The sequence below is a fragment of the Cryptomeria japonica genome, chromosome 7, assembly GCF_030272615.1.
Source record: "Cryptomeria japonica chromosome 7, Sugi_1.0, whole genome shotgun sequence".
In the NCBI taxonomy this organism is placed as follows: domain Eukaryota; kingdom Viridiplantae; phylum Streptophyta; class Pinopsida; order Cupressales; family Cupressaceae; genus Cryptomeria; species Cryptomeria japonica.
In genome coordinates this window covers 209,065,963-209,084,957 of record NC_081411.1, presented here as the reverse complement: position 1 = coordinate 209,084,957, position 18,995 = coordinate 209,065,963, and the positions used below count along the sequence as shown (strand labels likewise).

Genomic DNA, 18,995 nt, shown 5'->3' with positions numbered 1-18,995 from the left:
GGATAAGATAGTAACATCTCACCAGAATATTATGGTTTCAGGGGGTAACAATGTGGATGATCTGCTTCCAAATCTCAATACATCAAATTCCTTGAATAATATCTCTCATTTATTATCACCAAATGATGATGGTGGGAATCCTATCTATTCTGAGAAGCCAAAAGAATACTTAGATGGTTGCCAGGGGATTGGTTTGATTTTAGCTAAGAATAATGGGGTTGTTTAAGAATCTAATGTTGGGGATTCTTCTCTAGGGTTTCCTGATGATGCTACCCTTGCTCAACAAGTCAAAGAATTGGTGTCTAATAATTCTTCACAGCATGTTGATGTGGATGCGGATAATAACGCCACCTTAGGAAATAATATTTAGTCGAGGGATATTCTTGTTATTGTGCCAGATGAAAACCTGGTTCAACAAGTAAATGATGTTTTTAAAGATCATGAGCATTAGATGGATGATAACATTATGAATAAGGTTATTTTTTCCATTGAGAATGACTTTGGGGGAATTAAATAGACCATTCATATCTCTGCATCTTCTAACCCTTTTGAGGTTTTGGCTTCAACAGAAGTGGGCATCATCGATAATATAGCCATGACTTCTCCTAATTCAAGTAAGAGTTTACCAATTGTCCAAACTACTCTAATTAGGGCTTCATCTGTGGTTTCTCCTGGTAGGGGTAGGCCTCCAAAGAATCGAAAGACTCAATTAGAAATTGAAGCTAGGATTCAGCAGACTTTGTCTCTTTCTCCTAGTGATGGGAAAGGGAAGCATTCAGTTTCTCTTGGTAACACTATGAAATAATGTTGTACTCCTAAAGGTAAGAGGAGTAAGAGGTCTGTTAATAGTCCTCCTGTGACTAGGTCAGGGGTTGTGAAGCATAATATTAGAAATAGTTTTGGAGAAGGGAAGTCTTCTCCATCTAAAGGAAAGAGGGGAGCCTCAGACTCCCCTTGAGAGCAATGAGAATTATATATTGGAATGTTAGGGGCTTAAATGCCCCTAAAAAGAGGCACTTAATTAAGCCCTAGATGGACTTAGTTAAGTGTGATATTTGCATGTTGCAAGAGACAAAATTGTCAAAGGAATCTACTGATTTGGTTTTTTCATCTTGGAGAAAGTGGGATTTCCTCTCCTCTCCAGCTTGTGGTGCATCTGGGGGTTTGGCATTGCTTTGGAATAACTATAACATTGAGGTTGAGCTAGTTACCTCTGATATAAACTTGATGCTGGCCTTAGTTAAAAGCAAGCTTTCGAAGGTTAATTTTTGGCTTTTTAATATTTATGCTCCTTTTGGTATTCATTCAAAGGAAGACTAAATTATGCGAAGAGCTTAAGAGGATTTCCTCCCCTTTAAGGCATGGTTGCATTCTAATCTTTGGGGGGGTTTTAATGCTATCACTAATTTGGGAGAAAAGAAAGGAGGTATTCTTCCTAATAAAAAAACTATGGTAGACTTTGGGAAGTTCAATAAGGACATGCGTATTTTTTATTGTTAGTTTCAGAATGGGATTTTCACATGGACAAATACATGCGAAGAGATTTTTCATAGATTGCGGAAAGGTTAGACCGGTTTTTGTTATCAGATGTTTGGATTGATTTGAAGTTTGAGTTTTTTTTTTTTCGTCTATTCTTCCAGTTTTTGGGTCAGATCATTTTCCAATTTCCCTATCAATTCTGGAAGACAAAGCTCCTTTTAAGTCACCTTCTAAATTTGAACCTATGTGGTTTAGAGATTCTTCCTTTCTACCTTTGCTAAAAAAATGGTGGATTTCTGCTCCTTATTTCTCTAGATCCCAAATGTTTTAGATTGCTAAGAAGTTAAGTTTTTTGAAATCAAATATTAGAGAATGGAATATCTTGCATTTTAAGAACATCTTTCAGGAAAAATAGAGGATTCAAGATATGATTGAATGTCTTAATTCACATGTGATTCAACATGGTATGGTGCCACTTGTTTTTGATGAACTAAAGTTGCCAAAAGAAGAGCTTGAAGAAGTTTTGACCAGAGAAGAAATTTGTTGGAGACAAAAATCAAGGGAGATCTGGTTTTTAGATGGTGATAGAAATACAAAAAAAAATTCACTCTTCAACAAAAATTAAGAGAAGTAGAAATATGATATCTTGTATTGAGTGTCTAAATGGAAAACTTTTAACAGAACAGGGGGATATTTCTTTAGAGGCAATTAGGTTTTTTAAGTCACTATTATCTTTGGAGCATGGAGATCTTCATAATAACATTTCTTCTAATATCCTTTCTTTGGTATCTTCGGAAGATAATAAAATATTAATGTCTCCTTTTTCTTTGGATGAAGTTAAGAATGTTGTTTTTGGAATGAACCCTTATAAGGCTCGAGGATCGGATGGTTTTACTCCTTTATTTTTTCAGAAATGTTGGGAATTTGTGGGAAATGATGTTTTATTGGCCCTTGAGGAAGATAGAAGGAATAGGTCTATTTTGAAAGATCTTAATACTACAATGATTGCAATTATTCTTAAAAAAGAGGTTACCAAGACATTTGTTGGTTTTCGCCTATTGCTTTATGTAACACTTTTTACAAGATTTTTACCAAGGTTATTTCTTTAAGGTTGGCTAAAATTCTGCCTAGCATCATTTCTTTAGAACAAGGTGGTTTTGTTCCAGGAAGGGAGATGATAAAGGGATCTATAGTGGCGCATGAGGTTATGCATTCTATTTCTATTTAGAGAATCCCGGGCATGATCCTCAAATTAGATATGATGAAGTCATATGGTAGAGTAGAATGGGGGGATTTGTGTGTTGTTCTACTTAAATTGGGCTTTTCCAAGGCATGGGTCAAATGGATTCATGGTTGTATTTCTTCTGCAAGGTTCTCGGTTCTAATTAATGGCTCCCCTTGTGGTTTTTTCTCCTCTTCTAGGGGTTTGTGGCAGGGGATCCCCTATCTCCTTTCTTGTCCATTCTTCTAGCTAAAACATTTAGTTGGGCTATTAGAGCCGCTAAGATAGGAGGGCTTTGGAAGGGAATTAGGATTCAAAATATTCTACAAAGCATTTCCCATTGTTTTTTAGTAGATGATACCTTGTTATTTGGCCAGGCTTCTTTGGGTGAGGCAAGAGCTACAAAGGGGATAATACAAAATTATGCATCCTTTTCTGGTCAGAGAGTAAATGTTGATAAGTCAAAGAGTTTTTTCCTTCATTCTTCACAATTGGTTTGGGATAGATTGAAGATTTTTTAGCGATTTGCATATAAAAATCTTCCTTGTTCTTATCTTGGTATACCTTTCTTCAGTAAGCAGGATAAAGTTGAGTTTTGGGATAAGATTATTTCAGCTATCTCTAGAAGGATTCAATCCTAGAATCATAGATGGTTAAGTTTGGCTAGTAAGATTGTTCTTATTAAGTTTTTCCTAAATGTTGTTCCTATTTATCTCATGTTTGTTTTGCAGTATCTGAAAGTGGCTATTGTAATTAGTTTGCAAGATACTCTTAGGTCCTTCCTTTGGAGTAATAATAAAGATGGTAAGAAGAAACTACCTCTGGTAGCATGAGATAAAGTTTTTCTTCCTAAAAACCTTATGGGCACAGGTATTAGGAGTCTAGAAAGTTAGAATTTAGCCTTGGGTGCTAGGCTGGTTTAGAAACTATATGAGAGACTATTCTCCTTTTGGGCATAGATTATGTTTGCTAAATATTTAAATAACAGACCAAGAGAGTATGTTTTTCAAGTTTCTAATTTACTATCTGGTCCAACTATTTCTATGTAAATTTAGATCAGTGATTTTGTCTCATCTCTCATGGATTGTTCATAATAGTAGAAAGTTCAAGTTTTGGGAGGAAGTTTGGAATGGACATCTTCCTATGGTGAATACAAGGGATTGGTCTCCTTTAATTTCCACTCTTTCTTCCCTTTGGGGTGTCTTTGTGGCTGATTATTTTGAGATTGAGTATAGTGGGAATCTTAAGGTGGTAAGATGGAAATCAATTGAGTTTTTAGATATTGATCAAATTGTGAAATTGGAATATGAAAATATGTTGGGGGAGAGAGTAATAATTCTTTCTGATGCTGATGATGAACTTATATGGACAAGGAATATCTTTGGTAAGTACACAGTTAAGAATGGCTATAATTCTCTCTTGATTGCTAAATATTTGTCTACTTGGCCATACAAGTTGTTTTGGCATATGGCTTGCCTCCCAAAGGCTGGTGCTTTTGCTTGGTTAGCAGTGTAGGATAGGGTCCTTACAGGTATAAGGTTGGACAGATTGAGTATTACTACAGTATTTCCTTGTGTTTTTTGTAATAAAAATTTAGAATCCTCTGCACACTCGTTTCTTCACTATGATTTTGCCTATGCTTGTTGGCAGTGGTTGTTTGAAAAGCTAAATCTATCCTTTGTTATTGGTAAGGATCTCCTTTCCCACTTTAGAGCCTGGCCTCTCTTGTTTTTTTCATCTTTTTATACATGTCTTTGGATTATTTCTCCATCTATTGTGATTTGGAATATTTGGTTAGAGCATAATAATAGGATTTTTAAACAAACAAGCTCTTCCTTGGTTGAGGTTTTATTGAGGATTGAATCTTCCATCTCTAGAGTTGCTTTGTCTTTTATTTATAAGAATTTGGAAAATCTTTCCTCTTTTTCTCATTGGGATAGTAGGGTAACTCGAGTCTAGAGGATGTTATCAATTTTACCTACTCATGGATCTATTTTGAATGAGACTAATGCTATAAGTAAGAGAAATTTTGCTTGCTGGAAACCTCCTGTGCAAGGGCACTTTAAATTTAATTTTAATGGTGCTACTCATGAGAACGTTGGCTTGGAAGGGAGAGGTATGGTAATTTATGATCATAAGGTAATATTTATTCAGGCTCATTGTCATGCGATTGGTTTCAAGACTAACAATTATGCAAAATTCTATGCTTTGTCTTTTGGTTTGGATATGGCTATATCTTTGGGAATTAAGGACTTGATAATTGAAGGTTATTCTAGGGTTATTATTCAAAGTGTCATGGAAAAGAAGTTGAATTATTGGCAGTTACAATATATACTTGATCATATTTTGCAAAAATTGGTTTTTTTTAATTCCTTCTTGATTTCCCACTATTATAGAGAAGTGAATAAGATTGTAAATTTCTAGGCTAACTTAGCCATTGACAGTGATGCTAATATGCGGGAGGTAAGCGTAGAAGATATCCCTTCCTCGGTTTTGGAATATTTGAAGTAAAGGAGGTAAGCTTACATGGTAAATGTAATGGTTATCTTCTAACATAACTAGTAAGGATGGATAGTGGTAATGTTTTCTTTCACATATGACATAGAGGAGGGTATTATATGCCTTATCATAATTCCTTTGTCTTATGGAATATTTGGTAAGTATCTCTGTATAGAGTGAGGGGAGTGTGGAGTCTGCATTCAGGTGCCTTAAATAGTTTGGGCATACTTCTAGTCTTCATTAACCCCCTTGTTGGGTGTAGCTCTTTTTTCGTATGTGACATTGAGGAGGATGTTGTTTGCTTTATGAGAACTCCCTAGTTAATGGCATATTCGGTAAGAATTTATATCTGGAACAAGGAGGGTGTGGGGTCTGTAATTGTGTTCCTGATTGGTTTGGCATGTGATTTTTTTGTTCTATACAAGTCTAGTGTGGCTTTCATTTCATATTTAATTGGCATGTTATTATAAAGGTGCTTTGAGTACTCGGGGTTGTTTAGCGTATCTTTTAGGAAGTACTCATTACATGTTATTGTTTTTTGTTCTACGCGGGAACATTCCTTTAATCATTTCTTAGTGTTGGGTTTGTGTGTGTTAATCATGTTCAGTTAAGTTGGGAGGGATGTCTTGGGTATCTTCGCTTGTGCATTCTCCTTGTTTGGTCATTCACTGATGATTATAGTGACGTGTTAGTTTTCTTCATTTCTAGGTTTTTAGTGAGAATTGTGGTTTCGTGGCATGCTTGTTCCACATTATAATGGTTAATTTCACGTTGCCAGCCTATTGCTCTCTTTCTTCATATGTTTATAAGGATTGATCTTTTGTCATCATATTTCAGGGATGCACCTTGCACACTTGTGGAGGTTTCTACTATTTTTTATAATGCTCCTTTGTGTGAATGGTATATATGGAAGTTTTGTGGTTGGTTTTTATGTCTCTCTCATTTTTGTCATTGCGTATTATATGTCAAGATGTTTTGTTTCATCTAGAAGCTTTTGGTTCGGCTTGGTGGTTGGTGGTTGTCCTTTAGATCTTGGAATCTATAGATCAATTGGTATCTAAGTTGGCTCCTTCATTTGTTTCTTTTTTCTTGCATCATTATATGGTCTTTTCTATGGATTGGATTTATTTTGGCTCCACAAGGACTTCAACATCCTCTCTTTCTCCTCATTTGGGTTCTGTTATGCTTGATCACAATTTTTATTTTGATAGGGTCTCTAATTATGGTTTCCTTTCTGCTATGTGGTATCATTCTAACTAGTGGTTTGGAGAATTTTGTTTCATAGATAGGGGTGGTTCATATTGGTGTTTTTTTGGTAGCAATGGCTATGTATCCTCCTGAGATCATACTTTAATCTTCCTCCTATATGCTTGTGCTAGCGGCTTCCTTTATATCTAATGCGGCTTATGTAATTGGGATGGGTTTTTTGATGTAGTATGCCAATGAGAATTTTGTATTGGGTAGAATAGGCTTGTGTTACTTAAGCAATAATGAAGGGTTTTCTTACTGGTTCTTTCCCTTCAATGCTTTTTAAACCAAACACTATAAATTTTTTTAAAAATTAATATATTTCAGTGGTTCTATCCACTTTTATCAAAAAAAAAAGTATTTACTTGCATAGATCTTATTTTTCATATGAAAAGTATCATGATTTATTTATATTATTATTATGTCTATGTTTAGAGGCATCTACAATGGCATCAAAATGTCTATAAACAAAAATTCAATTTTGAAACAATTTGACATACAAATGACGGGTAAATAAAATAGAACCTTGCCACTTGTCTTCAACTATATGAATTCGTTACATTCAAATGATAGTAGAAGAGTGCCATAATATTTAAAAAGCAACAATCAATAAAATCAAGTGTCATTGTGAGTATAACTAGTGTACCTATCTTTAAAGAAATCTTAGTAAAATACGCCCAGAGATATCTATTTAATATAATTGTTTTATATCATCAAAAGAATTTGAAAATCATTTTAAGATTGGGAACCTCTTTATAATAAAGGAAGATGAAATATAACTAACAATCAGTACAACTACATATAAAAACATACATCTCACAATAAATAGGGTCTATCATGCCAATAAAGTATTTTGATAGTAGGACCTTTATTGAAGAGTTTGAGTAGTTATTTTATAGTTGTTTTGATTTGTTGTCCTTAGTACTTGTGTTTGGTGTGTTTCCAGCTATCCAATTAGCTATTGAAGTCTTTAGGTTTCTGTTGTAACTATTTTGGTAGCAATTTTGTAACTAGTGTAATGGTTAATTTTGAATCTTTAGACACTAAACTTTGTAAAATTTTCTTTTCAGCTTTAATTTAATATAAAAAATAATAATCTATATTAAACCATTTACAATTGAATATTAAAAATAATATTGTACATTACACAAACAAATTAGAGGGATTAAAGAGAAGGGAAGATTTTATAAATGAATGCTTATGTTTGGTAATAAATAACAATCTCTGAAACAATATTGTACTCCCCAAATTAATATTGGTATTAAAATCTTGAGCCTAAAAGCACTGGTTTAGCAAGATAAAAATATATAGTTACCAGGGAAATGAAAATGTGCAAGGTACTAAACAAATTTAGGTTTCTGCTGAAACTATTTTGGTAGCAATTTTGTAACTACTGTAATGGTTAATTTTGAATCTTTAGACACTAAACTCTGTAAAATTTTCTTTTCAGCTTTAATTTAATATTATAAATGAATGTTTTTGTTTGGTAATAAATAACAATCTCTAAAACAATATTATACTCCAATGAAAATGTGCATGGTACTAAACAAATTTGTGCAAAGATCTTAAATTGAGTAAAGTATTTTATTGGATCATTTTCTAATTCATGTTCAACTTTTAAGGCAATGTACCCTCCCAACATGTATAAACAAAATTTAAAATATAAGAAAAAAAAATAATGTGCACTCTATCAATATAAGATGAAAATGTAGATATATTTGCCGTTTACTCCACTAAATTAGTTGTGGTTTCTCTATTTCAAAGTCCAACGATTTTTGGAACTAACCCAGTTTTCTTCCTTCAAACTTAGCAAAAGTTTCTGCCAAAAACTTAGCAAAATTTTCTGCCAAAAAGTATGCAAAGATGTATCAATTATAGGTGACATTAATATCACCTGACATAAGTTCTAGAGGGGTAAGTGAGAGTTTAAAGATAATTTTGAATTTTCCCCTCAACTTGCAGTCAATTTCACTAATTCAGTCTCTAAAACAATTACAGGCTCAAGTAACCTACACATTATGATAGCTTTCCAAATACATCATGAGAAATTGGTACATAATTTAAATGAATTTATAGGTGGCTAAAATTTTGGGTATATCTCGATGAAAAACTTTTTGAGTGTGCAAATTCAACTTGGTAATTTGTAAATGAAGATTGGAAGAGGAATTTATGAAGAATAAAGCCAAGATTTTTCCAAAAACTATTAATATATTATTGCATGACACAAAACCAAAAAGAAATGGCATGTTAAATTCCCATTGCAATGGCCAAGTGTTTTCTATAATCAATACCAAGTATCTTCTTCTCTTCTCGAGGTGCAAGTGTTGGTCGTAGTACTCAATCTGCTTACCCATAATGGTCTTCATTGTGAGTGCCAAATTACTGTTGCTACTTAGCATGCAAGTTTACCATTGAAAGTCTCTAAATTCCTTTCCATCTAGCTCTATCCAACTATAGACTTCCCCCATTTTATCCATTATTTTACCCAACTAAGTCTTTCTAGTGATAGGCCTCTGCTAATTGTAATATGAAATAAATAGATGTACCACAATATAGTCACAAATTTAATTTAGACACTTTCAATGATAAACTTGCATACCAGGTAGCAACAATAATCATTAATTTTTTTTACATGAAAAAAGAGCTTTCTAATCGCACCATACTCTAGCCTTTCCAAGCGAGAGTATTACAAAGTGGCACCACTATAGATTACGATGGGCATTATATGGTAGTGACTATCTCAAAGAAAATATTCACCCAACTCATCTCAAACAATGTAGTAATCTGATATCATTTCCAAATCTCAAGAAATAGTGATGAATATGTTGCAACATAATCAGTTTCATACCTAAAGATTAGCACATCTTGTAGAACTGTGCATTTCTCCATTTTTATCCCTTTCTTTTATACAGTATAAGTATCATTTCTTTTCAATTTTTCTCTTTGGCATTGTTGAGAGCGAGACATTATTGTGCAGAATCTTTAGGTATGAAACTGATTATGCTGCACCATATTCATCACTGTTGCAATCAATTAGCTATTGGTCCCATTCAGAGTCTTTAGTGCTTGAATGAGAACAACAGCTAATTGATTGCAAAAGTGATGAATATGCTACAACATAATCAGTTTCATACCTAAACATTCTGTACAACGATGTCCCGCTCTCAAAAATGCCAAAGAGAAAAGTTGAAGAGATGGTAGAATTGTGCATTTCTCCATTTTTATCCCATTCTTTTGCAGTATAAGTATCATTTGCACAATATATCCATCTCTTCATTTTTTCTCTTTCGCATTTTTGAGAGCGGGACATCATTGTGCAGAATCTTTAGGTATGAAACTGATTATGTCAATATTGCAATCAATTAGTGATCTGATTAAGGATCTATGATTGCTGCATAAAAATGCTATTACAATGCTTAACAAATTGAAAAATAGCATGTACATAAATTTTTAATTACAAATAGATTGAAGTGATGAAATAGAAAAAATTAGAGAGGAAGAGAAAGGAGACACAAAAAATAGGATTTGATTACGGAGTTTGCCACAAGGTGACTACATCTTCGGGTCTGCCCAACTAGGTGTGACCGATCCAATTATGCTCCAAAAATGAGTTTACAAAGAGTTACAAAGTCACTCATATCTGCACAACGCCACTTTTTGAAGTGTAGGAGTGAAATACCACAATCCACAATAGCTTCCTCTCGCTTAACCAAAAAATTATCTCCTCAGATGATAATGAATTACAAATTCTTTCTCCAAACAAGTACAACAAGCTTGATTTGAAGCTCCCAATGCACGGAGATGAACAATTCACTATCAATCTCTCCAAAAGAAATTCCCTCACACTTCTCTCACAATTCTCCAATCTTCCATGTCTCTCATTACAAAAATCACCCCCTTTAAATACTATTTTACATTCTAAAATGGGGTTAAAACAATAATATTTTCATATCCCCCAATTTTAAACTATATCTCTAAAACAAACCCTTAAAATACCATTTAATCTTTTTTTAAATCCCAACCCATTTAAATACATGGCTCGTATAATTTGAGCTTTAACTATATATTTCTCGGGCTAGCTTGAATATAGTTTAATGTATATTTTAGGGACCCTTTTATTTCAGATCACCACCACATTCCACAAAACTCTAAACTATTGAGTCTTATCCCAAAACAACCGCATGGTATAGCGGTAGGGAGTGGAAGCCCATAATTATGGGGTCACCAGTTCAAACCACTAGCTCTCCATAAATTTTTATAGGGCATTCAATAGTCCTTAAATAGAAGCAGCGTGAAAACATATCCGAAGAATCTACATAGCCTAGTGGTGGAGAGTGAAAATAGGAGAGGAGAGATTAGGGGTTCAAATCCCCCTACCCATACTTGGTTAAATCAAATCATATCTTTTTTGTAACTGTTGTAGCATTATCCACTCGGATCAATCCTCCCCACTGGAGAACTTTTGCACCTCCAAAAGTTGCATTTATTCATAAATTAAGTGAGGGCATGGCCTCCCCACTTTCCCTATGTCATTTGTGCATCTTTGTACCTAACTGGCAATCAAGATTAAGTCTACAAAAATATTGTTGATTATAAACATCATGATATCACTCCCATATGCCTCTACATCAATTGTTGTAGCCATTAACCAATAACCATTGACTAGTATCAAATTGAGCAACAATGCAGATACAAAAGTGATCAAACCAACAACATAATGGTCTTTCACCATAGGAATATTTTTACTAGAAGGATCCTAATTATCCATGCTTTCATTTTCTATCTCCACAAGCTATCTTGTTGGCATATCTTGCAGCATTTGTTCATCAGTAGCCTTGACCACCTCTTTATCTTGCCTCGAAACACCTAAATTGACAGACATGAGAGTCAAATCTTACTCGCATTGATCACCCTCTTTAGTTGTCCTATATTGGCAAAAGAACTATCAGTCTTAAATTTGTGAGAATGCACAATATACTGTAAGCCATCTTTAAACAAATGATAATGATTCTTCTCTCGATAGAAAATAGCCTTTTGATCAAATAGATAAGGGCTTCTGAGCACTATTCCATAGATATCCAATGGAACCACATCGAATTGTACCTCATCCACAAACTTGCTTGTGATCGTGAATTGTAAGGTGCATTACCTTTTCTTTGCAACTTACCATTCTCACAAATCCAACCTAGTGGATAGGGTCTCTTATGCGGTGTGGTTTTCAATCCCAAGTTTTTGACAACACTTTCAGAAATCAAGTTAACTTGAGAACCACTATCTATGAGTGCATCATTTTTCACATTCTTAGTGATAACCCTTACATGAAAAGGTTCATTTCTCTTTGGATCTTTAGGAACACTATCAAATCGAGAAGTAGAAGCACAACTATCAAAAGAAACACAGGCCATAGGAGCTTTACCTTTCAAACCCATCACAGAAATCTTAGATTCATCCTCAGAATCTGAACCATGATTGATGGCAACATTTGTGGTCTTCTCCTTGCCTTTCTTTTTCTGATCCTTTTTCTGAGCCCACGTCAGTCTCAATTCAGGATGTAATTGCCAATAGTGTTCTTCGTCATTCCCGTTCCGATCACAATGTGAGCATGTCAAAGTCAACTAAACATCCTTATTTTTGGTAATAGTTGTCTTCTTTCCTTTAGATGACCCTGCAACTTTGGATGACTTCTCTACAAAGCTACCATCACCAAACTTGTTATCAAAAGAACCCTTTCCTCCTACCTCTAAGTGTGTGGCTTGGACACAAACTTCATCCAAGTTACTAGGACTCGAGACCAAAATGGAATGTCTAAGATATGAGTGCAAAACACCTATGTACTTTAACAAAGTATCCTATGTATACAAAGGGACATCCAATGCAATAGCCCTCTTCCTGAACTCATGGGTGTACTCTTGGACAGACTTCCCTTTCCCTTGCCTAAAACTTTGCTAGTTCATCATTAACTATTGCATATGACCCAAGGGGTAGAATTTCTTCCTAAGAGCAGCAACAAATTCTGACCAAGTCAAACAAACTCTACTATGTTGTGAGATTTTAGACCAAGTTCTACTCTCCCACCAGGTGAGAGCGATACCTCCCAACTGAAGGGTAGCCAATTGGATTCTAGAGGCATCATCAAGAAGACCTTCAACTCTACAATAAACCTCTACTTGTTGAACCCAATCATCTAACTTCTCAGCATCTAATTCCCCACAATATTTAGGCAGTTCAAATTTAACACCCAACTTAATTTTAGGCTTATATACACCCTTAAAAGGATTTCCAGAAGAATGAGAAGAAGAAGGGGAAGAAGAAGGAGAAGGAGATGAAGGAGGATCTTCACCACCAGGTGGTCATTTATCCTTCTTATCTTCATGATCTCCCTACTTCGACGAACCTTCTTCATGTGCCTTTTTCTCTTTGTGCTCGTTGAACAAGAAATCCACCTTCGCACTCAAAGCCATGAAAGCTCTTCGAAATTCCTGCTCACTGATCTCCTCAGGTACCTCCATTTTAGATATAAACTTCTTTGGAAATGTCCTTCATTTTACGATTTTAGAATTGTAGACTTCAAGCTCACCTTGACCTTGCAGGAGCTTGGATCTTGTCAGCATTCAAAATCTGCAATACTAGTCAAACTAGCTCTGATACCACTTGATCTGATTAAGGATCTATGACTGATTGCATAAAAATGCTAATGTTACAATGCTTAACAAATTGAAAAATAGCATGTACATAAATGTTTAATTACAAATAGATTGAAGTGATGAAATAGAAAAAATTAAAGAGGAAGAGAAAAGAGACACAAACAACAGGATTTGATTACGAAGTTCACCACAAGGTGACTACATCTTCGGGTCTTCCCAACTGGGTGAGACCGATCCAATTATGCTCCAAAAATGAGTTTAGAAAGAGTTACAAAGTCAGTCCTATCCACACAACGCCACTTTTCGAAGTGCAAGAGTGAAATACCAAAATCCACAATAGCTTCCTCTCGCTTCACCAAAGAATTATTTCCTCAGATGATAATGAATTACAAATTCTTTCTCCAAACAAGTACAACAAGATAGATTTGAAGCTCCCAATGCACGGAGATGAACAATTCACTATCAATCTCTCCAAAAGAAATTCGCTCACACTTCTCTCACAATTCTCCAATCTTCCATGTCTCTCATTACAAAATCACCCCCTTTAAATACTATTTTACATTCTAAAATGGAATTAAAACAATAATATTTTCATATCCCCCAATGTTAAACTAGATCTCTAAAACAAACCCTTAAAATACCATTTAATCTTTTTTTAAATCCCAACCCATTTAAATACATGGGTCCCATAATTTGAGCTTTAACTATATATTTCTCGGACTGGCTTGAATATAGTTTAATCTATATTTTAGGGACCCTTTTATTTCAGATCACCACCACATTCCACAAAAATCTAAACTGTCAAGTCCTATATCAAAACAACCGCATGGTATAGCAGTCAAGAGTGGAGGCCCATAAATACGGGGTCACAGGTTCAAACCACCGGCCCTGCATAAATTTTTATAGGGCGTTCAATAGTCCTTAAATAGAAACAGCGTGAAAACAAAGAACTTGCATAGCCTAGTGGTGGAGAGTGAAAATAGGAGAGGAGAGGTTAGGGGTTCGAATCCCCCTACCCATACTTTGTTAAATCGAATCAAATCTTTTCCGTAACTGTTGCAGCATTATCCACTCGTATCAATTAGTTGTTGGTCCCATTTAGAGCACATCTTGTAGAACTGTGCATTTCTCCATTTTTATCCCATTCTTTTGCAGTATAAGTATCGTTTGCACAATATATCCATCTCTCTTCGGCATTGTTGAGAGCGGAATCTTCAGGTATAAAACTGATTATGTTGCAGCATATTCATCACTGTTGCAATCAATTAGCTGTTGGTCCCATTCAAGCACTAAAGACTATGATTCTTGTCCTGTCTTTTTCCTTTATTAGACAATTACCATCTTAAATAGATAGGCATTTTTAATGAGAGCACATCTTGTAAAACTGTGAATTTCTCCATTTTTATCCCATTCTTTTGCAGTATAAGCATTGTTTGCACAATATATCCATCTCTTCAATTTTTCTCTTTGGCATTGTTGAGAGTGGGACATCGTTGTGCAGAATCTTAAGTATGAAACTGATTATGTTGCAGCATATTCATAACTGTTGCAATCAATTAGCTGTTGGTCCCATTCAAGAACTAAAGACTATGATTCTTGTCCTGTCTTTTTCCTTCATTAGATAATTACCATCTTAAATAGATAGACATTTTTCATGGTTGGTTCTTATTATAGGTGGCATTACAGTGTTTCTTGAGCTTTGGAAATGATATCAGATTACTGCTTTTTTTTAGACGAGCTGGGTGAAGATTTTCTTTGAGGTAGTCACTGCCATATAATGCCCATCGTAATCTATAGTGGTGCCATTTTGTAATAGTATGGTGCAATTAGAAAGCTCTTTTTTCATGTAAAAAAAATTAATGATTATTGTTGCTACCTGGTATGAAATTTTATCATTGAAAGTGTCTAAATTAAATTGGTGACTATATTGTGGTACATCTATGAATGTCATATTACAATTAGCACAGGCCTATCAGTAGCAAGAGTTATTTGGATAAAATAATGGATAAAATGGGGGAAGTCTACAGCTGGATAGAGCTAGATTGCAAGGTAAACTAGAGCTAGAGACTTTCAATGCTAAACTTGCACCTCGAGAAGAGAAGAAGAGACTTGGTATTGATTATAGAAAACATTTGGCCATTGCAATGGGCATTTAGCATGCCATTTATTTTTGGTTTTGTGTCATGCAATAATATATTAATAGTTTTTGGGAAAATCTTGTTTTTATTTTTTATAAATTCCTCTTCCGATCTTCATTTACAAATTACCAAGTTGAATTTGCACACTCGAATTTTAGCCACGTATAAATTAATTTAAATTCTGTACCAATTTCTCATGATGTATTTGGAAAGCTATCATAATGTGTAGGTTACTTGAGCCTGTAATAGTTTTGGAGACTGAATTAATGAAATTGAATGCAATTTGAGGGGAAAATTCAAAATTATCTTTAAACTCTCACTTACCCTTCTAGAACTTATGTCAGGTGATATTAATGTCACCTATAGTTGCTACGTCTTTGCATACTTTTTGGCAGAAAATTTTGCCAAGTTTGAAGGAAAAAAACTGGGTTAGTTCCAAAAATTGTTGGACTTTGAAATAGAGAAAGCACAACTGTTTTAGTGGAGTAAATGGAAAATATATCTACATTTTCATCTTATATTGATAGAGCGCACATTATTTTTTTTTCTTATATTTTAAATTTTGTTTATACATGTTGGGAGGGTACATTGCCTTAAAAGTTGACCCACATTGCCTTAAAAGTTGAACATGAATTGTAAAATGATCCAATAAAATAATTAATTCAATTTAAGATCTTTGAACAAATTTGTTTAGTACCATGCATATTTTCATTTCCCTAGTATATATATATTTTATCTTACTAAACAAGTGCTTTTAGGCTCAAGATTTTAATATCAATATTTATTTGGGACTACAATATTGTTTGAGAGATTGTTATTTATTACCAAACATAAACATTCATTCCTAATATTAAATTAAAGCTGAAAAGAAAATTTTACAGAGTTTAGTGTGTAAAGATTCAAAGTTAACCATTGCAGTAGTTACAAAATTGCTACCAAAATAGTTTCAGCAGAAACCTAAATTTGTTTAGTACCTTGCACATTTTCATTTTCCTAGAAACTATATATTTTTATCTTGCTAAACCAGTGCTTTTAGGCTCAAGATTTTAATACCAATATTAATTTGGGGAGTACAATATTGTTTGAAAGATTGTTATTTATTACCAAACATAAGCATTCATTTATAAAATCTTCCCTCTCATTTGTTTGTGTAATGTACACTATTATTTTTAATATTCAATTTTAAATGGTTTAATATAGATTATTTTTTTTTATGTTAAATTAAAGCTGAAAAGAAAATTTTAGACCATTACACTAGTTACAAAATTGCTACCAAAATAGTTACAACAGAAACCTAAAGACTTGAATAGCCAATTGAACAACTGGAAACAAACCAAATACAAATACTAAAGACAACAAATCAAAACAACTATAAAATAACTACTCAAACTCTTCAATAATAAAGTTCCTACTATCAACATACTTTCTTGCCATGACGCACCCTATTTATTGTGAAATGTATGTTTTTATATGTAATTGTCTTTGCTTATCCTTTTCAACTGAGAAAGTAGGTATAAGTATTCAAGATGATTTGTTTTTAATTTATATCATTTATAATAATGTATCATCAAATTAAGTTTCAATCATGGTGTTTGAGTTTTGTCATCATTAAGTTTTATTCTTTATGAATTTATTATTCAGTTTCAAAAATTGACAAGATGGAATTGTTTAATAAAATTCAGCAAAAATTGATATCATGACATGTACAAAATGAATAATAGTAATAATGATTTTTGTTTTTTAAAAATAAAAATGAAATATAAATAAAATATTTTATTTTCTGAAATAAAAATATGATATTATTGCTGAAAATTTTTGATACATTCAGATTTAAAGGAATAGATATCTCAAAGCTATTTTGAACAATCATATGTTTCAAATGATATTAGTAATGAAATGGGCAGGGATATATTAAATTTCTATTGTGACAATAGATTCGACATAGTTTTCCAGAAAAATGTTTGGCTCTTCGATAGAAATCCACCTCTCAGTTAATGCTGCTCCAGGTTTATACATATAAAAGATGGGACGCATAAAATTGCTATATCCCCGCAAGAAAATTTGATCATACCACACTGTGGCATGGAGAACTGTAAAGCCTTGAGGGAGCGGTTCCACTTCTCTCCATACACTTCCTTCCCAATCATATTCTTCTATTCCTTTGGTCGTAAATGCAATTAGTCGTCCAAATGCATATAGAAGATCGTAGTAATAGGAATAAGGCAAAGACATATTTGCTATTGTTGTCCATACTCTTGTGTTGGGATCAAATCTTTGAGTTCTATAACGATATAGGACATAAAACATTCCTTCAATAAAAAAACCTCTACAGTACCGACCAACATTTTCGTACATCTGAGGAAGAAGCTCCCACTTGTCTTCATCTACTTTATAAACTGCTGCGTCACGGAGCTTACGGCCAGCAATAGTGTCATATCCTCCTGCAATGTAAATTGATCCATCAGGTGAAGCACACCATGCATACTTATTTCTATCACTCGGGGTTGGAATATCAGCACCTCGCTTCCATGTACTAGATAATAAATCATATATCCAAATCTTTGGACTTAAAGAAAAGTGCCCGTCTAGCACAACTATCTTATGATTCACATTTATAATCTTAGAAGAGTGTGAGATTTCATGTTCAGTTCGAAAAGGTTTACATGAATGATCAATAGGATCGTATATAGATACCTCACAACGCTGAAGAAAACATATATATTTATTGGCCAGCCCAAACTTAATTCTATCTTGATAAAATTTGAAGCATTCCATCATTTCTTTGGCAGGCTTCAACAACTGCTTAATCTTTGACTGAGATTCATACGATATTCTTAGTAGAATGTCTCGAAATATCTGTTCGGGGAGTTCCTGTAAAAAATCCATTATCAACTCTTTCTTCTTGAATAAGATATAAAGATCTAGACTCTTTCACGTCAAGTCGAGAGTGCTATAAAATTTAGAGAACTATTTGAGTTATTTAACTGTAGGGTTGCTTTATACTTGCAAATGTTTATGGAGATTCAATGGCCACACCGTTAGGGAATGCCCTTAGAGTACATCGTATATGAGAAAAAACATGTCATATAGAGTTACAAATTAATGTGTGTTACCGTTTTGGAATTCGATTGGAGCCATAACTGTGCATTATTTAAATTAAAAAAAATTAATGTTTATTTTGAAATTTTGGTAGAAGGATATATTGTTTAAAATAGTGGAAATTATAAGTCAATGTCTAGAGAAATTAAACTCTGTAAAATATTTATATATAATTTTATTTGAGATATATTTTTTTAAATTGAATTATCTTTTTGGGTCAGATTTGATAGGTTATGTATTTTCCTAAAACGTTTATATTAAACTTTTCAAAGATTGTATCTTATCAAAACAAGATTTTTGATAGAATATTAAATGTTGTATAAAATTATAGTAAAATATAAATTTAAGTTATGATGATATATATATTTTAATTAATTTATGTTTTAATATTTTTAAGTAATTTTTAATAGATAATTATCACACCAACAAAAAAATAAAAATAAAAAAATTAGGTAATGTTAATGGAAATTAAGATGTGTCAAATTTTGTAAGTTCTTAATGCTTGGTATGTCTTGTGTTAGATATTTGGAATTGTGAAATGCAATGAAATAGTACCTTGAGGAGATATAGGAACCCGTGATGATAAATTTTATGGTAGATCTTATGATGTCTTAGTTGCTTCTAGAAATAACTAGAAGCAACTAATAGTTATTTCTAGCCCCCCCC

The 18,995-nt window shown here is 33.5% G+C and overlaps 1 protein-coding gene across 1 annotated transcript; it reads right to left on the bottom strand.

Annotated features, from left to right (window-relative positions):
• Positions 1-17,141: 17,141 nt before the first annotated feature.
• LOC131036449 (F-box/kelch-repeat protein At1g26930-like) lies at positions 17,142-18,116 on the bottom strand. Its single transcript, XM_057968337.2, has one exon. The coding sequence runs from the start codon at positions 18,114-18,116 to the stop codon at positions 17,142-17,144; it is 975 nt and encodes a 324-aa protein (XP_057824320.2).
• Positions 18,117-18,995: the final 879 nt, after the last annotated feature.